Source organism: Haliotis rufescens, unplaced genomic scaffold, assembly GCF_023055435.1.
Source record: "Haliotis rufescens isolate VD_foot unplaced genomic scaffold, xgHalRufe1.0.p SCAF_14, whole genome shotgun sequence".
In the NCBI taxonomy this organism is placed as follows: Eukaryota; Metazoa; Mollusca; class Gastropoda; order Lepetellida; family Haliotidae; genus Haliotis; species Haliotis rufescens.
In genome coordinates, this window is record NW_025963824.1 from 23,592,408 (window position 1) to 23,606,628 (window position 14,221).

General features: G+C 40.1%; 1 protein-coding gene across 1 annotated transcript in view; it reads right to left on the reverse strand.

Annotated features, from left to right (window-relative positions):
• The window catches only part of LOC124131179 (A disintegrin and metalloproteinase with thrombospondin motifs 20-like), a 57,784-nt gene extending 44,642 nt beyond the window's left edge, over positions 1 to 13,142 (reverse strand). Inside the window, exons 1-4 of the mRNA XM_046494281.1 lie at positions 12,848 to 13,142; positions 12,270 to 12,577; positions 10,564 to 10,734; positions 9,913 to 10,063 (exon numbers count right to left, since the gene is read on the reverse strand). Of these exons, the coding sequence (XP_046350237.1) occupies positions 9,913 to 10,063; positions 10,564 to 10,734; positions 12,270 to 12,577; positions 12,848 to 13,130 (913 nt within the window). The 5' untranslated portion in view covers positions 13,131 to 13,142. The remainder of the gene's footprint in view (positions 1 to 9,912; positions 10,064 to 10,563; positions 10,735 to 12,269; positions 12,578 to 12,847) is intronic.
• Positions 13,143 to 14,221: the final 1,079 nt, after the last annotated feature.

Below are 14,221 nucleotides of genomic sequence, written 5' to 3' on the forward strand. Positions count from 1 at the left end.
TTTCACAATTGTTGGTTTTGTTTGTTAGGCTTAGAACTTTTTTGACCAGCCCTCGTATCTGTGGTTTGTTTTCAAAACAACGAATTACGCATACATTTTAGGATCAACATTAAAACTTGTCTTTGTCACTAATACAAATGGTCTGCATGAAATCAAGCGAAATAAATCAGATGTGAAAACGAACGCTGTGTTGGCCTTTAGATTTCTTAAAGAGGAAAATGGATTCATTCTATTGAATGTATAACTTTGTACATATGCATTCAAATCAATTTCATATATTTATATTTATGTCGTTCAGATATTGGAAACGACACACACTAACACTAACACTAACACTATCCTCACCCAGCCATATTGTCCTTGGTTTATGTGGAAGATATCCCATATTATGCATTTGCTTTTTTAGCGTTATATAAAAAAACCAGTATAAGTTGTTGTGTATGCCAACTTGAAGTTTTCACAAAAAATGTTATAATTTATTATCATTGGATGTCAGCAATGGAAAATACAGTGGGTTTGAAAGTTAAATTAATTAACATATAAAATGGTATTTGATTTTTTTGTCTGGGAAGACCAGTCTATTGTAAGTGCAGATTATCTTGTTTTGTTGGCTAGATGACAGTACATGTGTCAGTAGGATTGACATGACTCCCTATCTCTAGGCTTTAAAATGTTTTCGTACTCTTTATATAAACACATTTCTGGGGCGTTGAAACATATATTGGCTTTATCACTATGAACAAATCGCGTGTGGCTTTGGCAAGCTCATATCATATAAAAATGGACGCTTGGCATGCCTAGCAACCAAAGACTCCGTGAAACGTGTTCCTGTCGATATATTAAAAGTGAACATTAGGTTCTATTTCTATGTAGTATATATCCGTAGAGCACTTGTGTCAATTGTATGTTACCCCCACATATTATACTGAACCGCAAAAGAAACGTCACCCCCAGTAACATTGCATGAAAAGTTGCCATTTAAATATCTGGGTAATTTTGGTCAAAGTTTCTGAAATTTAACATTACCTTGTCCGGAAAAATTAAATTTGATGATAAAAAACCCCAAAACAGATGACCATAAAACCGATTGCCCAAACACATTACGGCAACGGCCATGGTAACCTGATGCACATGAGTTCCGTGCAAATTGAAATACACATGCGTTCCCCCATTTCTTGCCCTATAAAAAACATCCAGATCGTATAACATTCATTCGCTATTGAATTGCTACCACATGCCAAGATTGACAAGAAATCAGCGACACCAAGCCCTTGTACAATTGCAAGTTGGTCAAACCGCCCGACAAGTAGCCAACGCATTTCAAGTCCACGTAAGGACCATATACAGGCTCCATCAACGGCACCGGACCAACAACACCACAGATGACCGACCACGTAGTGGAAGACCAAGGGTCACCACCCGACGTCAGGATCGTCAGATTGTGCGACAGCATCTTCAAAATCGCTTTGTTACTGCTGCGGAAACTGCTCGACATGCCATGGGGACACACCAGCGACACATTAGTGCTGATACCGTGTGTCGACGATTGACGAGCAGACACCTCCACTGTCACAGGCCACACGGAGGACCCATTCTGACACCACGTCATCGCCGGGACCGTCTTCAGTGGGCAACACAGCACCAGCATTGGCGCCACCAGCAGTGGAGAAGAGTCCTCTTCTCAGACGACAGCAGTTACTGTATCTCAACAGCAGATGGCTGGCGACGCCATAGGGAACGTTATTCGGATGCTTGTGTAGGGAGAGACTCGTGGGGTGGTCCGAGCATCATGGTGTGGCGTGAAGTTGGTCTTGCACAGAGGGTCGGCCCTGTGGTCTTCCAGAACATCGGTCCAGGGAGAGACAATAGCGTCACATCAGCTCGGTACATTTGATCACGTCTTGAGACCACACGCCATACCTCATTTGGCACGTCGCCGTAACCACGAGTTGCAGCATGATAACGCCTGTGCCCACACTGCGAGAGCAACAAGAGACTTCCTCCAGCAGACTGGCATCAGAACAATGCAGTGGTCTGCCCTCAGTCCCGATTTAAATTCCATTGAGCACCTGTGAGACGAGATTCAAAGACGGCTAATGACGTCCGGCCAAGGCCGACAACTGCAGCGGAACTGCGTCAGGCTTTGCTCAGACTGTGGGCTCAAGTGCCTATGGCCTTCGTCCATGTATCGACGTTGCACGGCAGTCATCAATGCACATGGCGGACACACGAGATACTGACTTGTGATGCCATTTTCTCAGAAACTAGTCTTGTGTTTCACTTTAAGAACATTTGACACTTTAATTTCAACCTTGATGATCAGTTTTGCCAAGTTTCATCTTTTTAATATGTCTCAAAGTACTTTTACAGTGTTTTGACAAATACGGTTTCTATATATCTATCCATACTGACGTTTCTTTTGCGGTGCAGTATATATACATGTATTTCATAGATTACATAAATAGTAACATGTTAATGTCTGTGGAATAACTCAGATATTGTAAGGCATATGGGAATGTTATCTTTCTATGCCAATAATTTGAGAAAAGACATGTAAAAATTGGCTGCAGCACTGTTGCATCATGTAATTGGCCGATGGCCTGCACTTCGTGGATATATTGATGACAGTGCTGATCTACTGTCATCATCGTTCTTGTATAATATTGTTAGTGTTGAGAAACACATAACACAAAACTCCCTACGTTTTACTAAAAGATTTAAATGTACTTGTGTTTAATAAGGATGGCGATACACTCTATATGATTTCTAAAGATTCTTAATTTCATAGCTCACCTGACTGAAAATCAAGTAAGCCTTTGACATGGTACGTCTGTCCGACGTTCATTTCCGTATTTCGACATCTTTGAAACTGCTAGGCCTATAAAGCTGAAACGTTGCATGAATCATCCCAGCTATTGTGTTTCTGACAATGAATAACAGAATTCCGATCCTAATTCAAGCATTAATCTGTAAATACCGAGCACATATATTGCTAAAAATATTGAAGGAAAACAAAATATTATCCTCTCCTTAAGACATACTTTTTCCTGAAAATAGAGCTTCCCTTTCATTTTAACAGTGTGTTTATTCTTTCCATTTTCTATTGTTTCTCCTTTTAGATATTCAAGCAGAGACAAAGACACTATACCGCGTTTGAAAATTGGTCACCGTTAGAATATGTCAAAGATAAAAAAATGTTGTTGTTGAATAGTATTGTTTCACAAGCATAATAGACCAGGCATTATCATACTTTCTTTATTTACAAATTGTGTTAGTGGCGGTTGCTACCGGTAGGACAGGACATGCTCACCCATGTCGTGCACACCTCGTGTTTTCACTGATTTTCAGTGATCCATTCATATACTTTTCACTGCTATTTTGCGTTTTACGCCCCATGGAATCTGTGTCGACGGGTACTCAAGACTGATCATTCTCTGGCATTGAAGTAATGGGTGATCACCGTCATATTGCTTGAAGATGCTGAATGCGGCGTTTAGCAACAAATAAATAAATACACAGACAAACTAACAACGTCTTCATATAAATGCTCAAATTCATGGCGTCTTGTTCCTTGATATTTTGAATAAATAGACTCCGTATATCAAAACCATTTCACGTCAAACCACAAGCTAAAGAGTGAGTGAGTATGGTTTTACGCCGTTTTTAGCAATATTCCAGCAACATCACGACGGGAGACACCAGAAATCGGCTTCACACATTGTACCCATGTCGGGAATCGACCCGGGGTCTTCGGCGTGACGAGCGAACCCCTTTACCACTGGGCTACCCGACCGCCCTCGTGACTAAATCAAGTTAGACAGTAATAATACATACAATGTAATTATAAAACCTGTCATCAAAGGACAGTAAAATAACTAGATTATCACAGATGTATATTTTAAAACTGGTATTCAACCATACAAAAGATATCACCATAAATAACAATACATTATAAAAACGGGGCTAGGGATCGCCAGCAATTAAAGGTAGGCCACCATACGAAATTGGGATCGATGACATGCTTCAACCAAGTCCAGCGAGCCTGGCCACCCGATCCCGTTAGTCGCCTCCAACGACAAGCGTGGTCGCCTTTTACGGCCAGCATGGGTTGCTGAAGACCTATTCTACACCGGATCTTCACGGGTCTACAGGTATGATAGCTGATAAATACTTATAAGGTTGCAATTAAAACGTATGCGTAGAGTTGGGGGAAAATTAGGAAACGCAAATGGTTAATGAGTTATGAGTTGTGCTCTGGAGCGCTCGGTGGGGAAAACCATAAATGCTTTGGAAATGAGCCTTATATTGGCTGAAACCGGAATAAATACAATTGTCCAAAATTTCCTGAAAAACAAAAAGCACCGTTTGAACTGTCTTTAACTAATGCTCCCGAAATTCTTTCCTTATTTGAACCTAAGTAAAATTGTTGTCAAGAAAACCGGAAAACATAAATTAAAACAAATCCTAAATAGCAAAAGGCACTAGTTTATGGCTATGCTGATATCTGTGCAAAGTTTGATCAAGGCGGGGATAATAACGGTGAAAGCTTAATCCTTACCCAACACCACTAGAAGTGTTGAAAAAAAGTGCGAACGGAAGCTCACCTGGTCATGTAGTCAACAATTCAAGTATCATTAAAAAGGAGTTGCTGTAAGTATGACTATTCAGACATATTCTACATAATCACTGAGGACAAAAACCTTAAACAAAAATCTGATGATTTAAACAAAATATATCATCATAAGGAAAGAAATATACATGCCGGAGTCCAGCTCCCTCAGTCTTGCAATTTGACAAGAATGTAATATATGTTCATAGTTAATTGAATATTCGTATACAGTCAAGTCTCGTTAATCCGACACTCGTTAATCCGACAATCGGCTTTATCCGAAACTAATGATGGGAACCGATTAAATCAGTGCTATTTAGACCCATTAATCCGACATTCTCGCACTCCGACTCCGACACCTAATTTGCAACGAATTACCGAAATCACTCATTAATCAGTCTCGTTAGTGACACAGTGATCAGCGTACTCCGTGGTCATCTGCCCGCAAGTACACAGCCCGTGTTTTGATGCGAGACGAATCGGCTGGTAGCTGCATATTACAACGGCTGCAGAGATAAACTTTCTTAACAATAAACAATTAATGCTTTAAATAAAGAAAACAGGATAATTCACATGCTTAGATTACCTCAATCTTATTAAAATCAGATACAAGTTCTCGCTATCGACGAGGACATCCCATTTCAAGTCACGTCAGAACAACCTTTCGCTAATCCGACATAATCATATGCAACCGTCGATGTAGGATTAACGGGACTTGACTGTATTCCAAAACCTGGATAAATAAGTGCTGATGTGTCGACCAAATGAAATGTATATTGCAAGCCCATGTCATATGGATATCGTATTACAATTTATTAAGAATTAGGACATTTGGAAAGGACCCTTCGCTTGTGTGGTGATTTATATCCAATTTTCCTTGAAACCTCCACCTATTGCAATGGGTGATCCTATTATTTGAAATACAGGGACACGGCATCTTCTGGTGGAAGGTCTGAAAGGTAAACAAAATGAGCTATCAAGTAAAATCTGTTTTAGATAATGTAAAATATGTTATTATGAACAACACCCCACACAATGGGGACAGGCAATCAACCAGATCGCCAAGACAGACAACCCGTCCATTTAGTCCCTCTCATGACAAGCATTGATTACTGGATGCCTTGTCTAAAATGAACGCTCCACGCCAGATAAACACCTGTTGCTGTGTGCATAACTGTTCACCAGTATACCTTCACATATAACTCATAAATTATTTTCCTTTAATACATTTGAGCTGAAGAATAAAGCGTTCCCTGCTGTGCGTTGAAATAATTGGTGTCTATTGCTTGAGTTTGACGCTGTCATCGTAATTGATTGTCTCAACCCGGTATATAACAGAGTTCATACTTGATATATCTCATTATAACACAGACTAATGCTGGGGTGACATGGAAGATCAAGGTCACTAAGTGTCAATTTGGCATCAAGAAAAACTTGAATATGTATTTCCGACTGAAATTTGATGAACCTTCATATTGAAGATACCTCGGGTCTCGATTAACTGTTTGGTTACCAGAGCTCTAAATTTGTAGCATAGCTCAAAATGGACATTTATGCAATCATTGTTCAATCAATGAAGATGAACTATTAATAACTATTTCAAATCCTGTAAAATACGTCTAAGGCCATGTAAAATGTCAATCTCATTCACACTTTGAACGATCTGTTAACAATATGATACAAACTTCATTAACAGTATGGTACTGTATTTGTAATCCCAAACCCAATCTATGGTCATTATGAAACCGCCTGCAGGTCTTGGCTGAGAGGAAGGTTCATGTCATTAGACTGGAGTAAGTGCAGATAACTGTCTTTTTAAGATGCAAGAGAAATGGAATTCACAGAGAATATTACTCTCATTCTCGTTAGATACCATTTTCATGAAACGAATGGACTTTCTATGGTATTTGACCGAGCGAAAAAATGGTATCTAACGAGAATGAGTGTGGTATTTTATTTATTACCCACGTTAAAAATGTATTTAAGTGAAAAAAATACAAAACAACTTTCGTTCGGAATCAGACCAAACTGAAACTAGTTGCAAAATCTGGTTGCGCATGAATATTGATATATGTCCAAATATTGGCATTATGTTGACATTTCTATGCATACACATTAACAACATGTTCCTGCTGTTGTGTGTACAAACATACCAGCCCTGGCGCTCAAGTACTTTTAAAACAAATTCTTATTTCAACTTATGGTATTTCAAGCACATTGTTGTTTGTACGCAGGACACTTATAAGAAAAGTTAAAAAAAAGTCACTTAGCGCCGAGCTTTGAATATCGGACCAACAGTCGGTCATTCGCACCACTGGGGTCACGGCTGTACAATCAAAATGGTTTTGTTTCCTTGATGTATCAGCTGAAGTTATATCCAGTCCGTAACATTTTGGAAGAGGGAAATCAAGGTGTTCCACTAGAGATAGGGAATGTTATTGTTCACATTGATGTTTTGGGCCACAAAATCAGAAGTCAGACACACTTTCACGGAACTTTCGAATGATTTGTATAGGAACTGTTCGTTTTTCTTGCGGTCGTGTACGTTCATTCAGGAACAAACACCTCCCGAAACAGTGCCACGAAATACGCACTGGAGCATCCAACGTAAGTCTAGATATATGTCCAGATGGTTTAAACTGACTTCATTTCACCACGCTTATCCTTTTACGTTAAATCAAATTGAAAGTGGTGAAAGTGGTCGGGTGCATCACGCTCATATGTAGGGACCCTCGATCTATCGATCGGTAGTCGCACACTGCAAATGGATATCGCTATATTATATTATGTCTGTAGGACCTCTATGCATAAGTAATATAGAATGCAAATCGAATTTTATGCGTGGTACTACGTTGTTTGGTTTAATAAAGTCTTTTGTAAATATCTGTCGCTTTAATGAAATTGCCTCAGCTCTGCCTTGTAGTTGCAAAAGGGAATGACGTCTCGCGATATCTTATGAATGACAAAAAAAAGTTCCGGTGTGACAGAGGTCACGGCTATCCAATCAAAACGAATACAACGAGGTCAACCTTGTACGACAAACGTGTGACGTACGGATTTAGTATCTTACCACATGTAACTTCCCCACGTGGGTAATACATTCTTTTGCATACCGCATTACACACACTCACAATGTGACTATATAATCGTGCAGAACAGCGCATGTTGGTTGGTTGGTTTGTTGTTTAACGCCACACTCAGCAATATTCCAACTATGTGACGGCGGTCTGTAAATAATCGAGTCTGGACCAGACAATCCAGTGATTGATATCATGCGCATTGATCCACGCAATTGGGTTCGATGGCCGTTCCTCAACCAAGTCAGCGAGCCTGACCACCCGATCCCGTTAGTCGCCTTTTACGACAAGCATAGTCGCCTTTTACGGCAAGCATGGGTTGCTGAAGACCCATTCTACCCCATATCTTCACGGGTCATGTTTACCGACATGATGTCATTAGGTAGGAAGATCATATGACTTTCTTCTGATGGTAGCAACATACTGTTTTTTTAATTTGTAACCAGTGATCATTACTAAGGAATACTTCCTTAGTAAAGTAGCTGGAAGCATTTGTGTCGTTTTTCTTTTTTTTATGTATAGTTACGGAAAAAATAACAGTGCTTCACATAAAGTGGTGTAACTGTTATGTTACTGATAATGACAACATAATATTTGGACAATCATTTTTTTATCAAAACAAATTCATTGATGAAATCCATACCTGGTAACAGGAGACACGCCCTGAACGAGAGGTTGTGTACTTTATCAACAATGTCAATGTCGGGCGTGACCACCTTTTGCGTTGTTACAGGCGGTGCATTGAAGACACCAGATGATTGAAACAGCCTGGGGTATGTTGTTTTTTACGTGTCAACAAAAACAGCGTTACCGACTGGTTCTGTTCGTGTAGTAGGCGTCGCTCCATCAAATCTCAGATATGTTCTATTAGGGAGAGGTCTGAATAAACAGCCGGCCATTGAAGTACAGCAAAGTTATAACACGTGCAGCATGTGGGCGGGCATTATCTTGCTGCAACATGACGTTACGTCCCTGTATTTGCACATAGAGTAGACAACGACCTTGCACCGTCGTGGCGGTAGCGTACGCCATTCAAACTGATGTTAACAATGAGGAGTAGTGTTCCCGTGAGTTGGGATGACATTCCATACAATTTCACTGCCACCCCCAAACTGAGGACTTTGAGTAACACAGGCGTCGCTTAAACGTTCTCCTGGCCGCCTGTACGTTGGGATAAAACCTCAACTCATCTGTGAACAGATGCCTGACAGTGACATGTAAGCAGAAAAAGACGTGTCGGTGGACGGCGAGGCCGGGTGTTGTGATCCCTCAACCGGTTGTGTACGGTGCTCCCACTAATTCGTCTCAATCCATGAATTGTGAGCTGCTAACGTGGCAGTTTAGTATCGATTCCGTTAATGCATCAACCGAATATTGTTGCCATGCTTTGGAAAACGTCGCCAAATAGGTGAGATTCAGTTTCGATGAATACAAACCTCTGACCACCTTGTTTTGCACAATTTGTAGTTGTGGCGTTGTGGCAGGTGGCGTTGATTTACGGCAAGCCGTGGCATTGCCTAAGCATCATGTACCATTTAACAAAGATATGTTTATGAGCATCTGATGGCTAAACAATCATTGTGTGCTGTTCACATGAAGAAACCACGTATATGATTGTACCCAACGAACACACAAACATCCAACTTGTGCGCCGTGCAGCAACATACACGTGCAAAATGTGAATCACGATCTTAAGTCGAGAAGAGGTATTCATTGAACATTATTTGAAGCACAGTTATTGTTTTCCGTTAATATATACTAGTCAAGAAAACATTCAGGATCCTAAGTAGAAAGTTGACCTAAGAGGTCAGAAAGCATTCTGTTTTAGCATGTTGTACAGACCCGTGAAGATTCCGGGTTAGAATAGGTCTTCAGCAACCCATGCTTGCCGTAAAAGGTGACTATGCTTGTCGTAAAAGGCGACTAACGGGATCGGGTGGTCAGGCTTGCTGACTTGGTTGAAGCATGTCATCGATCCCAATTGCGTGGATCGATGCTCATGATGTCAACCACAGGAGTGTCTGGTCCAGACTCGATTATTTACAGACCGCCGTCATATAGCTGGAATATTGCTGAGTGCGGCGCTAAACAACAAACCAACCAACCAACCAACATCTTTTTCATTAATATTGAATATCTTTGATCACATCTTTTAAAAGTGTGACCTTTATGCTACCCATTACACCAACAACATAACACACAGGTACATTGTGACCCTTTACTTACTCTCATTCGGGTTAGGCTGCAACAGCAAGATTCCCCCAACTGGTCCACATCCACCGCAGTAACCACCACATAGCAAGTCTATCTGTGTACCATCAGCTGACCTGGTCACTGACGGAGGGAATGGCTTCCAATTCATGGTCTTCCATTCATGCTGTTTGGGAAATATGAATAAACAGGTACTATTATGTAATTGACAAGACGAGACTGTGAAGCTAGAATGTAGAAAAGAAAGCAAAAATGTTTTATGAGTACGTGACCACCTTAAGATTCAACTTTAATTCGTTAGCGAGGTGTTATATAATTTGTCAATGTGTCTTTGAAATATATAATGCTGTATACCAGTGTACATATACCGTATCCTGTATAAAGGACCCTGCTATCCTGAAAAAAAATATTTGACACAGAGTGGACAACTCATTAGCCTTTTCTCCACCATAATAACTGTAATACCAACATAGATATTTGTTTAGAAATAAATGGAATAAAACAGTGGTCACGAAATATGTAGATAAAACAATTGTTCCATGTCAAAACGTCAGAAAATGAACATGAATATCTAGGTATACTTTCTTTCTTTTCGTAAAGTACATTTTAACAACTACACCTGATAGAAATACATAGAATGTAGACTGCAAAACCACAATCACTTGCCTTTTTATCAATGATCATGCCAGTTCCTGTAGTGTTGATGTTGAATGTGCCTTTGGGAGTACAACTTCTGGACTCACTATATTCGGTGTAACAGTCCTTGGCCTCCCCATACTTGCGTTGTGTTCCAGTTCCAGATGTGAAGGTGAAATCATCACGAACAATAGCCATTGTCTGAAAACAACCATCAAACCAATATATTAGGATGGATACACAAATGTTTCCTCCCCCAGAGGGCAATGCTCATATCATGAAGGCACTGATCACATAAACATACTGTAACAATTTAATATTTAAGAATATCTCCAGTCCAGATGTGAAGATGAAATCATCACGAACAATAGCCATTGTCTGAAAACAACCCTCAAACCTGGATAACACCAATGTGGTCAGGCCACCAATGTTGCCTGTTCCTCCATAACGCAAAGCTCGGATTACAGACATGAGACTGTTATGGCACGAGGGGAGTTCTTCTAAAATTTAAGGATTGTCGGCAAAGGCGGCTGCTTACAGTATTTCATCCAATTCCCGCCGCCGCCACTGCAATTATGTTTCCCAATCATTGTGTGAATATTAGTGTTATTATATTTGATAACACAGATTGAGTGGTAATATGATAAACTGGACAATCGAGTATGGTTGTGGCTAGTGTTCACACATGAACTCACCTTGGTCTGCATGTGTGAAATGTTTCTTATTGTGATATGATCTATGCTGACATGAATATAATTAATCAACATCCATCAAAGCAATCATTCATCCCAGTTGAGATTCTGGGGCAGAATAGATTCCTGATTATAGAGGAAACTATTCGGGACACTTACAAAGAGTGACGTGTCTGTCATTGCGTCCTAGCGACATGGAATGTTTCTGATGATTGTTTGTGTGTTGTTTTACGCCACACTCAGCAATAGTTCAGCTTTATGACGGCGGCCTGTAAATAATCGAGTCTTGACCAGACGTTCCCTCTGATTGACATTATTAGCATCGATCTACGAAATTGGAATACGATTACATGCATCGACCATGTCAGCGAGCCTGACCACACGATCCCGTTAGTCGCCTTTTACGACAAGCATAGTCGCCTTTTACGGCAAGCATGGGTTGCTGATGACCTATTCTCTAACCGGATCTCATCCGTTTTCAAAAGCTGATGCAACAATACTTAAAGATGAGATAATGTTGGTGGACATTTGATTTTGAGATATTTAAATTTTTTTTGTCTGTTTTGTAAATTCTGAATATGTGTTGAAACAACATGCCTTTATTGTAGTTCATGAGAATTTCTACATACATTACTTTTAACTTAGTCCTGCACCATGACCGTGGAATATATTTATTTTATGAAAATCAAAAAAAATCTAGAAACGCATACAAAAGCATGTCTAGCCAGCTCATGCTAGCTCTAGGGAATTTTTTGATTGTGATTAATGGACACATGCTCATGATATAGTCGGAATTGAATAATCGAATCTGCTTTTCGCAGATTTCTTATGAAAATGGAAAAGATTTTGTTGCTTTTATTCAATGAATGTATTATTTACTTCCGACACTATATGGATGAGATATTGCTGACACGACGTTAAATTCTGAATCCCTCATGATATTATCCATTGGTATGTCTGGTCATCATTCTGTTTACAGTGTGCTGTGATATGAAAGTCGTGATTGCTGATTGGTGCTCTTTTAACACTAACAAGTACACTTACCGTAATATTGACTCGGATTTTAGAGAAATGCGTTGTACCAACGTTTGGTATTCCGTTACCAGTCATGACAGTCGTTTCTTGCCGGCAGTATCGGTTCGTTAGTTGAGGATACACTGCTGTGTTTGTGAATGGTAGAGTCACGAACTCTTGGGGAGATCCAGAGCTCATGTTGTGGCAGAATATCTTTGATGGATATCCGATAAAAGATGGGGCATCAGTGTGGATCCAGTATTCCCCATCTCCTGCGTTGGGGTCAACCTTCTTCACATCGGAGCAGGAACGGACTGGCTTTCCTGAATCGAGTTGATCTGTAAAGAGTTATTCATAGTATTGACCAGTAAAGATATATTCATTAAGCCTCAGATACATAAATGTGCTGTAAAATATGCTGTGGTGAAGCACAAAATGATGATATACAAACCGATCATGGAATCAAATGGTGTATTTGAGAAAAGGATGTGATGTCAATGAGAATATGCACACCGATTTTACTGTAGGAAAAAGTGATATTTTGATATGACTTTCAATGTTTAAACTCTTTTCTTTTTTTAAATAGCGCAAATATAGATTATTCGAACCTTGTTTCTTGACCAAAGTCCTGGCGCCTGGTTTTGCCTTTCCAGATGTCAGTAAGGATGAGCGGTAGATGGAGCACTGACCATCTTGTAACGTCACAGCAGCGCAGGTGTCATCCCTGGAACAGAGGCTTACACAAATCAGTTCAGAGCGAACTTGGTTGATACTGGCTGGAGTCTCTTGAGCTTCAAGGTTGTTTAGTGTAGATTGTCTGTCAAATATGTGTTGGATGACAGTGTTCCCTGTAACAGTGACAAATTGTAGAAGTATCAGGGCCAGCATCATTCTGGGAGAAGATCTGTGTGACACGTTACACAAACACCACCAGGTAACAAAACCGATCAATAAGCTCTCATTATTCGATCAATAGTTATAGAAGTAGGCAAGACAAGATATTGTTGTTCAATTGAGGTATATCATTTTACACGTTCAATTGAATCACGGGAACAAAACACCCTAATAATTATGTACATTATTCATTTCCGAAAAGGTCTTTTGGTAAACTCGCGCCAATGTCAGACGAGTGACATTCGTATATGTCTATTATGACATTTACTAACCGTTCCCAATTGTAGGTTTGATGGTATCATGCATGGCGAATCTTCGATTCAGGGGAGAAGTGTGTAGCTTCGCTCAACTGAGCCGTCAAAAAAACGGGAATATTAAGGCGCCATTGGAAGAGTGCGATATGATTGATACTTCTGCTTTTATTCTGATTATATAAATGTTTTTTACTTAATTTGCAGTGTGTGGTTTCGTTCTGTTGGCTAGGACAGATTGTGTAAGAGTCGAGTGGGATGTGTCGAATCGCAGATAGGTCGAACTGGTAGGTCCCTCGAAGTTTCAGGCAATGCGATTCGACTGTACATTTTAAGAAATTAAAAGGTTTGGCCTTCATCTTTCGACTTGCTATATTTTTCTTATCCATATATGACTGACAGAATATTTCATTTACCCCAATCCCCAACCCTTTAACACTATAAGTTGTAGCTAGTGGTATAAAACTAAACACAGGACGCACACTACCCCAGGTGGGATTAACTTGTGCTGTCACGTGACTCTCACTGATCGGAAAAGGCGTGAGGCTTTTTGCTTCGAAGCGGGGTAAGAGGGATTTATTCTCCCGCTGTCAAATTCATGTGCAGCCTCATGACGGGGTATAAGGGATTCATTCTGCTGCCGCGAATATTTTCTTCCCACAAGGCGGGGTACGTTGTACTTTATCAAGACGGTGTGATAAAAGGTTATGTAAGTGCATAAGACAAAATTGAAAGTCCGTCTTCCTTTTTCTATAACTAAAATAAAAGGTAGGTTTATTCAGTATAAAAGACAATTCCAACAGTCGACGGTGATGTAATCAGAGTGTCTATCTCCAT